Below are 12,393 nucleotides of genomic sequence, written 5' to 3'. Positions count from 1 at the left end.
CGGCAGCGACCATCGTCAACCACGACAAGGCTGAGCCAGAAACAAGGACCGGAAGCAGCAGCGTCCCAGGCCAAGGCGAGGAAGCAGGTTGACGAATGCAGGTCAAGTGATGTGGATCGCCGGAGTTGCCGCTCAGAGAGGAATGCAGGTCAGGGGATGTGGCGGTCGCCGGAGTTGCTGCCGATCCCTCGGAGCATCGGAGCTGCTGCTCCGGTCTCATTCAGGTGTGGCGGTCGCAGGAGCTGCTGTAGATCCTCCGCGAGCTCCTGCTGCTGCAGAGATGGGGATTCTGAATTGAAACATGGCACATCATACATCTCGTTGGTGAAGAAGATGCGGGTTGCATTATGAGTGAAGATGGTTTCTTAATTAAAAAAACAAAACTCAAGTGAACAAGTAGTGATTTCTTAGTTTCAATCATTCATTATTTGCGACTTGGCCGCATGGATGTTAGATTCTTCTAGGCCTGCAAGATCACCCAACAATGTTGCATTATTTTAATGTGCCACCAAACTCGTTGGACATGCCCAGTTCCCAGTCTCCAGGAAATCTGGACCTAATTCGGCATAAGGTTCAGAATGTGAGGGCTGGGACCAGGAATGCACACAACAGCTCTAGATTTAAATTCGCCCACAAGGTTACAACTTACAACTGGGGAATTTGAATTTGTTCCGGATTCCAACAGTTCCATTCTGAAAATTACACGAGTCGCATTTCATCAGCCCCTAGTGCCCTAGTTTGGCTGTACTGACAGTTCATCCTCAAGGAAGTTGTATTCAAATGTGAAGTCATTCTTGATCCTTTGGCACCTGCGAGCGAGCGATAATAACAGCATCAGCAACACTCAAACCACCTCTAGTACAGCGAAAGACTAAACGAGGGGTCAACTTACCACCCGTTGCCATCATCTGCAAGATGAAAATCAAAGTACACATATGATCCCCGCTCATACTCATCTGTCGTAACCTGTGGCTCCACATGCCGTTGGAACCAAGTATTGTACTTCCTGTGAAATCTCCATGACTGCTTTTTTAGTTCTTTGGCGGCCAAATATTGTTGGTACGAGTTCTACCAAAGGGGAAAACAAAGAAAGAATGTCAAGAGCTTCATTAAAGTTGGATGGGTGATGATGCTGCAAGGAAATAAGTAAACAGTTGGAATTTGGAAACAAGTATATGAAACCTGACCAACCTGCTGATAGTAGAATGCAAAGAACAACATATCTGTAGACAATGTATCACTACCGAGCCTTTCCCAGAAAGCAGGATTTGTCACAATTGGTGCCTGAATCTGTGGGTAACTGGCAGGGGTCACTGAAGGGTGCCTCTGAAAATGTAACAACATAGGGAGGTTAACTCTACATTACAAAATCTGGTGCATATATAAATAGCAGAGCATCATCCATACCGGAATATAAGTTTTCGCACGCTCAGAGTCCTTGGGCTGGGGAAGCCTGTGGTATGCAGCTTCGAGCATTTGCAAATTATAAAGGTGATCGTGACCCGAAACTACCGAAGCTCCACTGAGATTGTCTCCAATTGCTCCAAAATCAGATACACTCCTCCGGCCAATAACACCAACACCAGATGATGGCATGCCAGCTTGCATAGGCTGCCCGGGTGATAGATCAGAGTCTCTAGATAGCTGGGTGCCTTCTGCTATGGATGCTGGAGGATTCTGTAAAAAACGTACAAGAAAAATCAATGTTCAAATAAGAAGAAAATATGCACACCAAAATGCAATACACATCTACACAGAATTAAGGTACGTCTGGTTCATGTTCAGAAGGTTGCCAAATTTTGGCCATGCCCAGGTCTACTTTGCCACCTTATGCATTTTTATAGCCAACATGGGCAAGCAAAAGTGCAAAACCTCGGCAAAAGTTTTGGCTAACCGAATTTTTGATGGGGGTATGCTCAGGCTCAGACCAAATACACCCTAAAATACTACTCCCTCCGTTGCTAAATATATAATGTTTCGGTAGTTCAATTTGAACTACCAAAACGTCATATGTTTAGCAACGGAGGGAGTACTACCCAAAATAATTACTGCAAAAAAACTAAACTGTACATTGTTCTGATTTTTTCTGTTAAGCCACACAGGGTGACGCCCCAGGTGTTAACATGAATAGAAGTACAGGGAAACTATCGAGTCAAAAACAATTAAGAATTAAACTGTCTAGTACATTGTAGGAGCACCGAAAAGATATGCAGATTGGAACTGGTGTGACCAGTTCAAGTCTATTTTGCAAGAAAGATGGGCCATACACACGACCGGTTTTCTAAAATATGAGCAAAAGAGCCCAAAATCCTTTTAAAAAATCTAGCTACGAAATGTCGTAGATTATTGTGAGTTACTCCACACTATTGATTATTCCCACTGATAATTGCAGTGTCCTTAATTGTATGCACCTTGTTTCACTGAATTCATGAGCAGGCATGTATGGAAAAGTTGGACCGTACCGAATAAGGAGCCTTTGTGTCATCTTCATTAGTGTGCTTGTTCGGTCCAGTTGTTGCAGCAGACTCCACACTAGCATCATCGGCCAAGCCTTGTTGCTGCTCGTCACTTTTTGTTTGCCCAGCGTCTGCACATATTGATAAATTCTTAATGCACAGGAAAAACTAGTGGTCAAACACTATGAGCCTCCAACTTTATATATACTAGAAATAAATGCATGGCCATGACATTGCTCGAGAATTTGGGATTCATGAGGTTGTAGCTGAGATGAGAAGGCAGAAGGGATACCTGGTCCCTGAACCCCTAGCCCAAGGCCCCCTTGAGAAGAGATAGAAGAACTCTGAGAATTAAACTGCAAAAATGAACAAAGTGAAAATGTGAAAACAATCACTATACAGAATTGATTTTAGATTTCAGATATTATAAGATGGTTACAAAAGATCGAGGAATGCCTACACAAAATTACTACAAACTTTACGAGTTTATTTGATGCCTTAACGGAAAGAGGTTAGAATGGAAGCATCTAAAGGACTTGCACTCCTAAAGATAGAAAGAGGTTAGAATGGACGCGTCTAAATTAGGACTTGCACTCCTAAAGACAGAAAGAGAACAGCACCTAGTAATACGCGGACAATCAAAATTCAGTATATTCAACTAATCGGTACTTCCTGATTCTTGACTAAAGGAGGCATTGACATATCACAACATTTTTATTAGTAAAAGCAGGAACAACCTGTTGCAAGAGGGAATTGGCCTGCTGGGTTGAAAATTGCTTCTGATTGATGCCCGTTATATGAGAAGCGTTAAGAAGGTTGCCCTGCTGCTGCTGTACTTGTTGCAATCTTTGCAAGTACTTCTCCCTTTGGTCGGTGACCTCAGGTCTTCCACGAAATTGACCCTGAAAATGTGAATAAGTAAATGTCATATATTCCTATAACCCTATGAATATTTTACAACCTCGGTGATAGATTAACATTCTAAATGAATAAAATCTACAATAGGGAAAAGCAGTTATTTAGATGTTTCAGACTGACGCTGGATCAAGATGAAACAACAAGAATTCAAGATTGGGATGATGAAAAATTTCAAATAAATGCCCGTGTTGTTTTAATCAGTTCGAACTTAAAAGACTCGAAAGAACAGCATAATTGCTGAAGCACTCGTACATCTGAAATGCCCATAAAATTCTTATGATCAATAACATCATTTGCAAAAGCAGAGTGGACTTCAGAAATAAAAATGGAGCAAAGGTACGTACAGTTTCACTTTGATTTTGGAAACCAGCAGGAGCTTGAGGCCTCCATTGAGCCCCAGGAACAACCGGAGGAGAAAATACCCTTCCTCCAATAACCGCACTTTCACTGGTGTTACTGGAATCAGAGCTAACTGCATCGTTAGTCTTCAGAACCGGCTGTGGTTGAACTTTACTACCAAGAGGTGAAACCAACTGCTGAGAAAGACCACCACTGTTAACCCTCTCATCGGTATTCATTATGTTTCGTTTGGACAGGTCATTTATTGGAGGAATTGCAGTAATGGACCCATTTCCTGGAACTGGACCTACACTTACGGGAGCAGCTAATGCCTGACTAGTTAAGCCACGGGTAATACCCCTGCCAAGACCAATTTCAGTAACTGCGGGAGACGGTCTACGAGGAGGAAAGCTCATGCTTTCATCATCCTTCACGGCAGTAGATAAGTTTGCAGGAGTTGAAGCAACAGCAGGCATGCTCTCTGGAGCATTTCGAACAGCAGCAGCAGGAGCAAATATTGTGGGTGCTGTGGCAGGAATAACTGGTCGTACTGGGCCTGGGGAAGTAATAGTATCTGCCGAAACGGAAACAGCTGCAGCACTAGTACTAATGGCAGTGGGCACAACTGGCACTGATGGTCCCAGATTTCCACCCTTCGGAGGTGGTGTTTGTGGCACCGATTCAGGATTGCTTTCTAGCGTAGTTGTTTCCTCTGCTTGATCTTGTGATGTCCCTTGTGAGATTGTTGATACAGTAGCCTGAAGCAAAGGGAGACAGAGTCGGTAAATCAGCATATCGACAAGTAGTAATCAGGATTGTACATTAGAAATAACCAATTCCTCAATCTTGTTAGCATGTGTTTTTATTAAATGCCCAAATTAGCAACAACCACGTGTATTCATATCAAGGATTAGCTTGTAAGAAGATGATCAAATAAATCAATACTAGCATGTAAAGGTTGACAAGAAAGCAGCAGCCAGGATGCCAACTAAGTTGACACTGGGCACATAACAACCATTGTGTTCTGAGTATTCGATATACTAATACTATGTCTCCGTTTATCACAAACCAACAGATATTCAATAAATAACTAGGAATGAATAACATGTACCTGAGTAGGTGAAGTTGCTGTCGGACTCTTTGTACTCAAAACTGCAGTAGTGGAAACAGCAGCAACACCCTGGGAACCAAACAAGAAGCGATGTTGAAAAATATATAATTACCCATATAACTAAAAGATGAAGAGCGGCACGACATAAAAACATGGTAGAGAAATGGTCTGCACCAGCATAGCAGACTAGCAGTATTTGTGGGGTAAAAACATAAGAAAGTTTGCCAGTTGATTCTATTAGCAAAATCACAATAACTAAAGTAAAAAAAATAACAGCTCACAGCTCACCTTGATAAGAATGGAAGGAGCAAGTGAAACCATGTCTTCGAGTGCTTCAACCTTCTCCATAGGCAATGTGCTATAGAGATCCTCAACATCACTAAATTCATCAAAATCTTCCTGAATTCGGATTAAGAAATCGATAGTCAGAACAAGCAGCAGATCCACAATGCTTTTAGGTCATCACAATTCCGACTTGACTATATCAAAAATTCAAAAAAGGATATTATGACAGCCAAGCAGGAAGACAATCCCACCTGATTACGTTCAACATAGTCTTCTAGGAAATCTTTCACATCATTGACTTGCTCAGGACTCAACTCATCATTATCCAAGAGTCTCAGAATTGACTCCAATTTTTTTATATGAGCCTTATGCCGCGTAATAGATTTCTCTAAATGTACCTGATAATGCATAATTACTTCCTCCGCAATAGAGATTGTTGGAAACAGGTTCCGTAGACAGTAAAACATGAACACTTTCCAATCCTATACAGTTGATCATACCAATCGAGGAGGTCTTTGCTTTCCTTTCTTAAATGAAAGTCCTTCAAGCTCCGCTTCAAAATTATCAATCTGATTTTCCAAATCACTAACCTGTAAACCGAACCCAAAAGTATATTAGAAATGTTGCACACACATGCAACAAATAAATAGGAACACCAGAAATCACAAAGTAATGACTGATATAATCAAAATATCAATAAACATCAGCAGAGTCAAGTATGCATGTAAATGTCATTAGCGAGGTGCGGAGTAATGACTTTATATAATCAAAATATCAATAAACATCAAGCAGAGTCAAGTATGCATGCAAATGATACTTTCAGAGTGATCAGATCAAAGAAAATAGCCACAGAATAATAGTCTATACGATTCTGTTTTATTCTGAGAGGGACAAGTAACCACCAGTATAGTCAAAATATTAGCAAATGTAAGCAGTCGGGTGTGCATGCAAGTTATACTTTCAGAACAATCAGATCAGAAAAATTAGTCATCAAATTCTAATAGTCTATTATCAGTTGTCACGAAGCAGAATCTGCGAGTGTCTTTCAGAACATACTCTAGGCCAAAGAGAAACAACAATACAAGACATATATGTTGCAGGTAACTTCTTTGTTTGCTCATGTTTACAGAAAGCCAACAACATGTAGACATGAGCGCACAAGACTAAGCATACATGTAATTCATCTAACATACCACACTGTTAAGCCAATCTCTTGTTTCAGCTTTAGCCTTCTCTCTAGGATCCTGCGTGAAATAAGAATTGATGCTGAGATTATAACAACTGAAGAAAAAAGGGTTAATCAAACACAGAAAAGAGACCGAGTGCATACAGTTTTCGGCTGTTGACCTAACCCTTCTTTCGAGAAGGCCTTGGTTTTAGTTTCCTTCTCACAGACCTTAAACCGTTCCATCTCGCGTTCAATCTGCTTGCGGGCATCCATGAGAGCCTGCTCATAAGAGGCACTAACCTATGTCAACATATATCACAAATGTATTAAAAACAGAACAATAAGCTATGCCCAACTTTAAAGGTTAACATGTTAAGAAAAAAAGTTGGCCCAACCACAAAATTGAAACAAAGGAATAACTGCTTCTCTAAACGAAAAAACAATCAGGAACCCTACCATATTTCTTCAGTAAAACACTCTTCAATTTACAAAGAAAAAAAATGCAGCATGTAGTAGCACAAGCATGGAGCACGAAATGTTCCAATTGACAAGGGATGATTAAAATGACAAGACATATTGGATAATAAAATACAAAGGGTGTGTTTGGTTTGGGAATATAGTGGAATGGAGTGGGTCGGTTCTGTGCATGGGACATATTGCTATGTTTGGTTACAGAGGGAACGAGAATGCTTTGGTTCCTCAAAAGGGAATATTCCCCTCAGATGTGGAACGCACCGATTCCTCCAAATCCTGGTGCTTTATGTGAGGAGAAGTTTCATGGAACTGGTGCACATAGGGTGTTCTAGGAAATGCCAAGTGAACTGGTGCAAATTGGTTACTTGGTTCCTCCTCTTGCCTACGGTTTTGCGATACCTGTTGGTACATGCTGCTGTCCAAAATTGCACTGTAATTTTTAACCTCTAGTGCTTAGAAAATTGTGATAGCTACACAATTTGTCTTGTTTATATGTGTATTCCAGTTTTATGTTCAATAACCAATTAGCCATAGCCAACAGTGATAGCAATACAATTGTTAACGCTGAAAATGCAAAGAAAATGCTGCTGGAAATTAGAATAATATATTGTCCAACAAAAATACGATTGTGCACATGGCCATGGGAGATAATATCACCAAGAGAAGAGGTGAACTGAATCAGATTCTTGTCATTCCATCCCTCCAACCAAACACAGGAAAGGAACTGAACCATTCTATTTTCCTCTGGAATGGAACTGTTATATTCCGCTCCATTTGGTTCTCAAACCAAACAGACCCTAAGAACAACATCAGGAATTGCAACGTCTCCAGAGCCATCAGTATACTGTTGATTTAGCAAGTCTTTCTAAAGGCAGGTTTGGTTTAAGGTCAGTAAGAACTTTAGGGGCCTACAAACTCCTGAACTCTGTTGGACATCCATACAGATTGCCTTATTGCACTGAACAACTTTCTAAGTGAAGTCAATGCCTTGATCAGAACACCTTCTCACAACTGTGGGCTCCACAGCTTAATCCAATCATGGCTTAATGGTACAATTCGAGCACAAGCTAAAAGCAGTTCTATAAATAAATTTCACTCACATTCAGATCAGAAAATCAAACGGGGACCTCTAATGCTCCATTGCGGACATCATTAGACCACGAGATCTCACAAGTAATAAATCCATTCAAAACCCATCATCTAAATTCTTCGCCTCTTATACTACCACTCATGTTTACAATTGTTTGTTAATCAGCTTCGCTCCTTTTGGTTTTTAGAAAAAAATGTCGACTGTTATTCTTATTACCGTTTAAAATATCATTATGTGCAGGATCACACCAAGCACAAGAATGATTTCGTGCATTGGACCTACAATACTGACTACTGGTACTACATACAGCCATAGACGACCAACGATATCAATGTCAAGACAGATACAGAAGCACGGAGAACTGGATTAACAGTCGTCCAAGCAGCTAGCACCGACAGTTAGACACTTAACCTCCCCCAGCGCCTGTAAGAAGACTTTTCCTCCAGATAACTTAGCACTGAAGTCGCATCTAAACTAGGCAGTTGACTGAGGAGAAGAGCGTGACAGCAGATAATTCTCAGGAAGGAAGGGAGGGAGGAAGCAGCTCCATCCATACAGGCAACAGACAGATTACAGAGGGGGTCACCTTCTTGTCCTTGATCTCGCTGGACTGGATCCAGGTCTTGATCTGGTCGCGGTAGCGCTGCAGCTTCTTGATCTCCTTCTTGAGGTCCGCCTCGAACTTCTCCTTCTGGTTCGCATTCTCGGTGTCGTAGACCTGCCCCCAGAATCGCGCAAAATCATGAGAATCCGGCGCGGGGGTTGGGGGAGAGGGGGAGAAGGGGAAGAGGAGGGGGGACCTTGTTCCAGATGCTGTCGAAGACGTCGACGCCCTCCTGCACCTTCTTGAGGACGCGGTCGATCTCGCCCTGCAGCTTCCGACTGGCCCCCATGGCATCCGGCGCTCCGGCGGTCCGGCGGGCGGGCGGGGCTAGGGTTTACGATTGGGGGGAGGGGAGGTTTTTTTTCTTTTGGTGGTTTGGGGGATGGGGAGGAGCGAGGAGTGATCCAGGAGTGGAGGATGACGTTCGTTTATTCGTCGGCGGCCGAGAGAGAACCCAGATGGATCGATGGACGGATGGATGATGGGGGCGCTGCCCCTATGTCTCGCCTACAGCGAGACGTAGGGAAGGGGAGCCGGATGGGCCAGCCCAGCCGCGCAGGAGGCCACAACCTCTTTCTTGATTTCTTTTTTCTTCACTTTTTTTTGTTTTTTCCTTTTTTTAAATTTGACTTTTTTTTTTAATTTCTTGGATCGCTTACCACATATGTCATGTGGTTATTTCCCTCTCGTTCCCTGGTGGCTGTAACCTAGCCGCCTCCAGGAGAGGCCAGTCTTCCAGCGCTGTCCTCCGGCGGCTCCCCTCCGCTGGCGACCTCGGTCGTTGGTGGTGAGGGGGGTCGCCGAATCCACGCGTGTGGATCGTTTCTACTCCTTCGTAGTCCAGTTTTTAGGTTGTTCATCGTCTTTGCTTCGGTGGCGACGATGAAGGCGCTGAATAAAGGTTCTTCGGATCCTTTTCCTGACGAGGCCATCGGTTCTATGGTTGGGGATGGATTTGGAAACCAATCTGTTCAAGTAAGGATGGCGTGGCGGCGGCGGCATCCTCGCGGTGGACCTGTGTCCTCGGGCTCCGCCGTTGCGACGGCATTTGCTCCAGCGCCGGCGCGGAGCTTGGGAGGTAGTCCAGGAGCGGATGCAGATTGTGGTCTGCATCGACGACATCTGGAAGACGGAACGCATGCTAGGCTCATGATTCGTGGATGGCAGGTATGGTTTCCTCCTTCGGCTTCTTAGTCGCAGTGGGGTGCCAGATCTGGAGTTCGATAGCCTGTCTGGGGTGTTGCCTGGTCTGATTCGTTCAACAGCAAGGGCTTCATTTTTGGTGAGCCACCTTGGAGATCCGCAAAGCTGCATATCAGCGATGGAGCCGCGTCGATCGGTGGTTACTATTGTGGTGCTAGAGGCAAGTGACGGACGTTGGTGCCAAACTCAGAGATGTTCTATTATCTTTTAAGCTTTGTCATGTTGATCTTTACGTGACTTGTACTTTGATCTTTATGATATGAATGAGACACGCATTACCATGTCAAAAAAACATATGTCATGTGGTTCTTTTTTTATTTGTTTATTATACCTCCAAACATTCTAAATAAATATATTACAAAAAATAATTTACATAAAACATTTGAACAAATGTTGACCAAACATTTGAAAAATCTTAAACGTGTGTAAAGAAAATGTTTCTCATTTACATAGAAAAACTATAAAAATATATATATACAATGTGCGTGAAAAAGTTGACAATTTATTTTAAAAAATTGACAATGCGCGTGCGTGCCTTGTTCCAGATGCTGTCGAAGACATCGACGCCCTCCTGCACCTTCTTGAGGACGCGGTCGATCTCGTCCTGCAGCTTCCGACTGGCGCCCATGGCATCCGGCGCTCCGGCGGTCCGGCAGGCGGGGCTAGGGTTTACGATTGGGGGGGGGGGAGGGGAGGTTTTTTTTCTGCTTCTTTGGGGGATGGGGAGGAGTGAGGAGTGACCCAGGAGCGGAGGATGACGTCTGTTTATTCGTCGGCGGCCGAGAGAGAACCCAGATGGATCGATGGACGGATGGATGATGGGGGCGCTGCCCCTATGTCTCGCCTACAGCGACACGTAGGGAAGGGGAGCCAGATGGGCCAGCCCACCCGCGGCGGAGGCCATGGCCTCGTTTCTTTGTTTTTTTCACATTTTTTTTGTTTATAATTTTTTACCTGTTTATTATGCTTCCACATATTATAAATAAATAGTATTTCATAACAATTACATTAAGTAAAAATTGAAAAAAAAATGTTAACCAAGCATTCAGAAAATCTTAAATGTGTATGGAAAAAATGTGTCTCATGTACACGGAGAATGTATAAAAATATATACAATGTGCGTGAAAAAGCTGGCCGTTCATTTCAAAAAAAAATGTTAATCAAGCATCCGGAACAGTGTTAAACAAGTTTTGTATAAACGTTAAGCAAAGATTTGAAGTGCATATATAAAAAGGTTGACCATGTATTCAAAAAATGATTAACATGTATTTGAAAAAATGTCAAGCAAAGCATTTGAAAAAAAATGTTAATGAAGCATTTTCAAAATATTAAATGTGTATAGAAAAAAATTAATATTGTATTGTATTAGAAAAATTATACTTGCATTTGAAAAAAGTCAATCAGGCATTTGAAAAATGTTGAATGCATATAGAAAAAATGTGGACCACGTATTCAAAAAAATCTTATTCTTGCATTTGAAAAAAAAAATGTTACTCAGGCATTTGAAAAAAAATATTGATTCTTGATCCTGTAATTGAAAAATGTTAATAAAGCATTTGGAAATGTTTAAAATGTGTAGAGAAATGTAATCAACTATTTGAAAATGTTAAAACGTGTAAACATGAATTCAAAAGTGTTAAACTTATAATTAAGAAATGTTAAACGTGTATTAGAAAATGTGGAATGAGAACTAAAAGAAACAAAAAAGAAAAAAAACAAGGAAAACAGAGAAAGAAACCAAAGAAAAAAAAGAAAACAAAAAATAAAACCAAAGAAACAAGAGCAAAAAGAGCAAAAAGAATGGAAAAATAGTGAAAACCAATAAAGTAAAATTGAAAACCAAGAAAGAAACAAAAAATCAAAGCACAGAAAGAAGGAAAATTAAGAAAAATAAGTTATATCAAAGAAAAACGAAGGAACAAAGAAAAAATAAACCAAAGAAAAAAAGGAAAAGAAAAGACTAGTGAAAACTGAGGAAAACAAAGAAAACATAAGTTATATCAAAGAATAGAGAAAAACCAAAGAAAACCGATGAAAAACAGACAGAATCAAAGAAAAACAAAAGAAAACAAAAGAAGAAGAAGAAAAAACAGAGAAAACCGTGGCAGAGAAAACATGCAGCGATCAACTACAACGAGTGAGTAACTGTGCTAATGGGCCGGATCGCTGGTGATGCGACTGATCTGAGAGCTTGTTCCATCTCACTGAAAGTGAGATATAGAGGCACATGGCCTTTCTAAGCACGCTTTAGGACTTTCATTTTGGATGCCATTTGTGGCTCCTTAATCCTTCAGACCTAAATTGTATCCCACGAACCTTATTATTGATCAATAAAGAGAAGTGTGTTTAGACTTAAAAAAAAGCTCTCACGGGATGATGGGGCCCTTCTTTTTTTAGAAAGAGAGGGACAATGATGGGGCCCTGCTTTTCATGGGTGTGGATGTGAACCAAAATATCTATCAGGGCACGATGCTCTTGGTTCATCATACTAGATCCAAATTTTGTTGATTTGGTCTGCACTTTTGATTCATTTATCCATGGAATCAAGATGTTGTTTGGTTCCTGAGAATTTCAGCGGCTTCTTGATGTGTTTCAGATCCTTACCTTCTTTTTCGCTTTCCAAACACAACTTTCCTTCATCACATATGGTGTTCATATTCTAGGTCCTAATGATGATCGGAGCCACTTTGTTTCATGGTGTGTTGGTTCTTATTTTGTTTGTAAAACAAAGCGTGCATGCCCGAG

General features: G+C 41.6%; 1 protein-coding gene across 4 annotated transcripts; it reads right to left on the bottom strand.

Moving 5' to 3' along the window:
* Positions 1-474: 474 nt before the first annotated feature.
* LOC109779485 (uncharacterized) lies at positions 475-8,884 on the bottom strand. Of its 4 annotated transcripts, none has more exons than XM_040386403.3 (16): positions 8,642-8,884; positions 8,428-8,559; positions 6,440-6,556; positions 6,303-6,353; positions 5,610-5,699; positions 5,361-5,507; positions 5,113-5,223; positions 4,825-4,893; positions 3,719-4,471; positions 3,194-3,358; positions 2,749-2,812; positions 2,463-2,587; positions 1,408-1,677; positions 1,192-1,326; positions 893-1,068; positions 475-809 (listed from the first exon to the last, which is right to left on the bottom strand). In XM_040386403.3, exons 1-16 carry the CDS (start codon positions 8,732-8,734, stop codon positions 734-736), a joined length of 2,574 nt encoding a protein of 857 aa, XP_040242337.1. In that variant the 5' UTR covers positions 8,735-8,884; the 3' UTR covers positions 475-733. The 4 variants fall into 4 exon arrangements, with proteins under 4 accessions (XP_040242337.1, XP_020193699.1, XP_020193702.1 ...); XM_020338110.2 differs by having other exon boundaries at positions 2,689-2,812; positions 6,440-6,577; positions 8,642-8,863; XM_020338113.2 differs by having other exon boundaries at positions 6,440-6,577; positions 8,642-8,863.
* Positions 8,885-12,393: the final 3,509 nt, after the last annotated feature.

This window comes from Aegilops tauschii, chromosome 4 (genome assembly GCF_002575655.3).
Source record: "Aegilops tauschii subsp. strangulata cultivar AL8/78 chromosome 4, Aet v6.0, whole genome shotgun sequence".
NCBI lineage: Eukaryota > Viridiplantae > Streptophyta > Magnoliopsida > Poales > Poaceae > Aegilops > Aegilops tauschii.
Note: the sequence above shows the minus strand (reverse complement) of the source record. Positions and strands in the feature narration are given on the sequence as shown.